Source organism: Lagopus leucura, unplaced genomic scaffold, assembly GCF_019238085.1.
Source record: "Lagopus leucura isolate 7727_CA_CO unplaced genomic scaffold, USGS_WTPT01 Super-Scaffold_100001, whole genome shotgun sequence".
Classification (NCBI taxonomy): Eukaryota; Metazoa; Chordata; class Aves; order Galliformes; family Phasianidae; genus Lagopus; species Lagopus leucura.
In genome coordinates, this window is record NW_024962262.1 from 7,813,574 (window position 1) to 7,818,034 (window position 4,461).

The 4,461-nt window shown below is 53.8% G+C and overlaps 1 protein-coding gene across 1 annotated transcript in view; it reads left to right on the plus strand.

Moving 5' to 3' along the window:
- Nucleotides 1–4,461, plus strand: part of NBEA (neurobeachin) — a 466,212-nt gene that overhangs the window by 311,023 nt on the left and 150,728 nt on the right. The window contains exon 41 of the mRNA XM_042868525.1: nt 2,277–2,413. Coding sequence (XP_042724459.1) covers nt 2,277–2,413 — 137 coding nt within the window. The remainder of the gene's footprint in view (nt 1–2,276; nt 2,414–4,461) is intronic.

A 4,461-nucleotide genomic window follows, 5' to 3' on the forward strand; every position in this document is an offset into this window, starting at 1 on the left:
GTGTCCGCCCAGGTGCGTCCTTGGGGCACGGGGCCGGCCTCGAGATGGGGAGGATGGAGCCAGAAGCCCTTCAGTGACAGCCTCAGAGCGATTGCCCCTTCCCCTCCACGTCCACGCAGCGCTGCCCCGTGCTCCGGTCCGAAGCCATTCCCGGCTCCGTGCGGACGCACCCATTGTCTCCTCCCGCACGTCAGCTCACGGGGTTTGGCATTTGGACCGCGAAGTAGCGATTTATATTTTTTTTATTTTAGCCACGCAACACCAGGGAAAAGGGGTAATTGGATTAAATTGATGGCCTTCCTTCTGGGACTCCGCAAAGCCCCATAGACGCCTCCTTAAAGCGGCAGCGACCGGCCGGGCTCACCCTCGGAGCTCCGGGCTCCGCGCTCCGCCGCCGGGTGCGGGGCTGAGGGGCCGGGCCGGCTCCGGGGGAGCGCTCCGCGGGGCGGCAGCCTCGGCCTCCCCTTCTATAAACACAAAGAGAGGGGGCCTGGGGAATTGAAACCCAAATCCACTTGTAATCGTACAAGGGAATCGGGCGTAATTACTCGAGCAAGCTTGATGAAGATTGATGAGCCTTTAAAGCGGCCTTTCGGATCGATCCGCCTGCCCTCGGAGCCTGCGGCCGGGCTTCCCCGGCCCTGCCAGACCCGGCCCGGCTGTTTCTCACGGTGCGGGGAGGAAGGAAAGATGGAGGCAGGACGGGGAGAGCGACGAGGCAGCCCCGCGCATGTGATCCCGATCAGCTGACCGGGGTCAGGAGGCTGCCCTGCTTTATTAGGGGATGGAAAACAATAAAATGAAAGAAAATAGAGTTCGTATCAATATTTTGCTGCCTGCCATGCAGGGCTGCTGAGAGCTGTCAGTGGAACCCACGTTTCAGCTTGTCCTTGTACACCAGCAATCTGTGCCTTCCTCCGTGTTTATTTTGCAGCAAAGAATGACAAAATATTGTGCAGTACAGCCTCAAATTGGGTGTTACAGCAAAGGGAAACATTAAGAACATGACAGTGAGATGCGCTGATACAGGATTAATTTGGGCTAAGTGGGTAATTCGAAGCGCTGCTGCCTGCTGAGCAGTGGCACAGTGCTGTGTGGGTCTGAGGGAAGCAGGGCTGCAGCCGGGACATGGGGACACATCCTGGCCCTGGGACCTCATCCCTGCTTTGGGACCACATCCCAGCCTCGGGGCCAGCAAGCAGAGCCAGGGCTCACTAGGCCACAACAGTCTCCAAACATGCAGTCTTCATCCCCACGAGGCTGGAGCCTGGGGATGTTGGCCATGGTGGGCGCTCACTGACCGAGGTTTTCCTCTTGGGGCAGAGGGGTTTGAACTGCAGGAAGCAAACAAAAGGGTTTTGCCACTCGTTGAGGTGATGGGTTTGGCTGCTCCTAAAGGTGCGCTGGGTGGATGCTGGGCTGAGTCTCTGTGTTGAGGCTTTTATTGTTTGTACATTGGACATGTGTGTGCGCGTACGCGTGTGTTTATGTGTGTACAAGTCATCCTTCACCATTCAGCAGTTAAATCCAGAAAAGCATTTTATATTTCATCTTTTAATTACAGCAAGTGAGCTTCCAAAGCACCAACACTGTCAGCTTTCACTGCATTCCTACCGAAGATGGTGACAAAGTGATCCTGCACTACCTTTTGCCTTAAAGCAGTTTTTCTTGAATTAAGACCTAACAAAGTGAGCGCAGAAGGCTGCCTCTCGCAGTGGGTTTCCCCATCCCATCTCCCAGTGCCCACACCAATGCCTCGTTACGGCGTACATCCGAGCGAAACCTCGTTACAGGCATTTTAAAAGGGTGAAGTGACAGCGAGCTGAAATAAAAATGACACTGCCATAAATACCCCTAACGATGGCAGCAGCCTTTGTCTGTGTGCGGTGCTCAGGGGGGTCCCCACAACCCCATCCCCGGCGCTGCCCTCGGGGTGCGATGCGGGGCCGGGAGACGCGGGGCACGGAGCCCCCGCCACGGCCCATAAACAGCGGTGGTGTTAACGAGGAGCAAAGGGGCACGGAGGGAGAGGGACCTACGTGCGAGAGGCAGCGCTTTCCGCCCTAACCCTTCCATGTGCTCGCTGATTTGCCCGCAGCCCGCAAACTCTTTTCCTGTCCCGACCGCGGAGTTCAAAGCGGGAGAGGACCGAGCGCGGCGCTTCCCCGCGGGGTTTGCGCGGGGCATCGCCGGGCACCGCCGGGCGGAGGGAAGGGGCCGGGCCGCGGGGCTGGGCCGGCCGGGCCCGGGGTGACGCTGCTGCCGCTGTCTTGCAGGCCCCGTGGTGCTGAGCACGCCGGCCCAGCTCGTCGCCCCCGTGGTGGTGGCTAAAGGGACGCTCTCCATCACCACCACCGAGATCTACTTCGAGGTGGACGAGGACGACCCGGCCTTCAAGAAGATCGACCCCAAGGTGAGCGAGCGAGCTCGGGGACACGCGTGGCTTGGGGCCGCCCCTCCCGCGGGCTCCCGCTGCATTTCCTCCGCGTATTAATGATGGTAAATCCTCTATTACGGCGGCGGGCGCGTTTTCCAGCAGCCTTTCTCTCGGTGCCTTTGTATGAGCGCGGGCAGATTTAGCAGTTAAGCCAATTGCTCTGAAATCCCTGGAGGTAACCGCAGTCCCAGGCTAAGGCGCAGCAGAGGGATTTACCCCTATCGATGCTATCAGAGAACCTCTTTATTTCGAGAGCGTTGGTTTCCACGTAAAGAATTTGTAGTAAACGTGCTCGCTGCTGAAATGCGAGCTAATATTTAAAAAGAGAGGGGGGAAGGTGGGGGAAGGAAGGAAATAGGCATGTACCCAAGCCTCGGTGCCTGGGAAAGCTCTGCTGTTTTCCTACCGTCGCCGAATGTCACCAACCCCCAGCGCCGTCCGGCCGCACAGCAGGGCTGCCCCGGGCCGCAGTAGCGGAGGGGAAGGCGGGAAGGGCCGGTCGGGCTCTCCCCTCTCCCGCATCTCTTTCTACTCTCAGCGTTGTCGCTTTGATTTTGTTTTCGTTTTTTTTTTCTGTTAACGAGATGGAAAACGTTAGAAGCCTCTCTGGAAAGGGAATAGGAGAGATACTTTTACAGGAAGACGTTTGGGTTTTGTTTGGCAGAAATGCCATAAATAATTTCAGAGAAAAACACTATCGAACCCAGCTGAACATAAGCGTGGTTGTAGAAAGGTGACTTCTCGTGGACGAATAATTCCTGGAACTGGGGGTTTTCATCGCAGCGCTGGCGGAAGCGATTCTCTCCCAGCCACTCGGAATAACGGGTTCCTTACAGCGCTCTCTCTCTAACAAGCTGCCGGTGGATGTTACACCGGCGATCGGCCCTTTCGGCACTTGTTGACCGTGGGGGCATTAAGCACAGTCCTCGCTGTTACTTTGCATTTGGTGGCGGTGAGGAACGCAGCCGGGGACGGAGCGGCAGTGCGGGAACGCCGCGGTGCAGCACGCACACGGTGTCCCTGTGGCAGGGCTCGGGCTCTGTGCGCAACCGGCGAGCTGATCGCATTCAGAACGGATTTGGAGGGCAGAAGTCATATTGTTGTTCGCGTTATTGGCTCCGGCTCGACCCTTTCACCTATAAATTTTACTTTCTTCTTGCTTACTGTTTGCACCAAACTCTCCTTTTAGCGGACGGGGCTCGGCACGGGGCTACTTCCCGAGCGCCTATGGGAAACCCCGTGAAAACGGGTTTGTTTTCTGACGGCCGGAACGGCGCTACCGACTGAATAACTGCATCAGTGCCTGACAGCCGCTGGTGGCCATCGAGAGCTAAATTCGCCGCCGACATTTCCTTGCCCTGCAAAACTATCCAAAATCAGGCGGCTCCCTCAAGTTTTCTGCTTTATGGGGTTTAAGTAACTGTCGACAGGAAAGTGGAAATTCACAAAACGTGGCCGCCCTCCAATTTATTTATTTATTTTTTTTCAAGTAGAAAACTTGATTCGGTATTGAAACGCTCACCCAGAGGCGTTTTACTTCATTTATTAGCTCGTAATTAAATAAATCAGGAACAGAAATTAAAATCTAAATCACAAAAGGTAATTATCCAGTGTATTTCAAGTGCATTTTCAAATATATAATTCCAATATTCAAGCGTTATTATATAAGCAGAATCCAAATTTCTTTCGAATATATTTAAATAACATTTCAAGTATATTTATGGAATGTTAGAAATAGAACAAGCAATATATATGAAACGAAAAAATGTAAACTCGTTAAGTTCAGACACTTCAAAAGACAATTAACAAAAGTACCGTGATAAAATCTACCTTTTCAAATGGTATCTTCTCGTTAGCAGAAAATGTCCTTGAAGTATCCAAAATGGCAATTTAACTTCTGTTCACCAAATCACAAAACACCAACATCCACAATTTCAAAGACAATGTGAGCTCACAATATCTGATACAAATTAAAAGGTACATCGGGGTCGGTCAGGTGGCGTCTCCAAACAGCGTTTACTCAC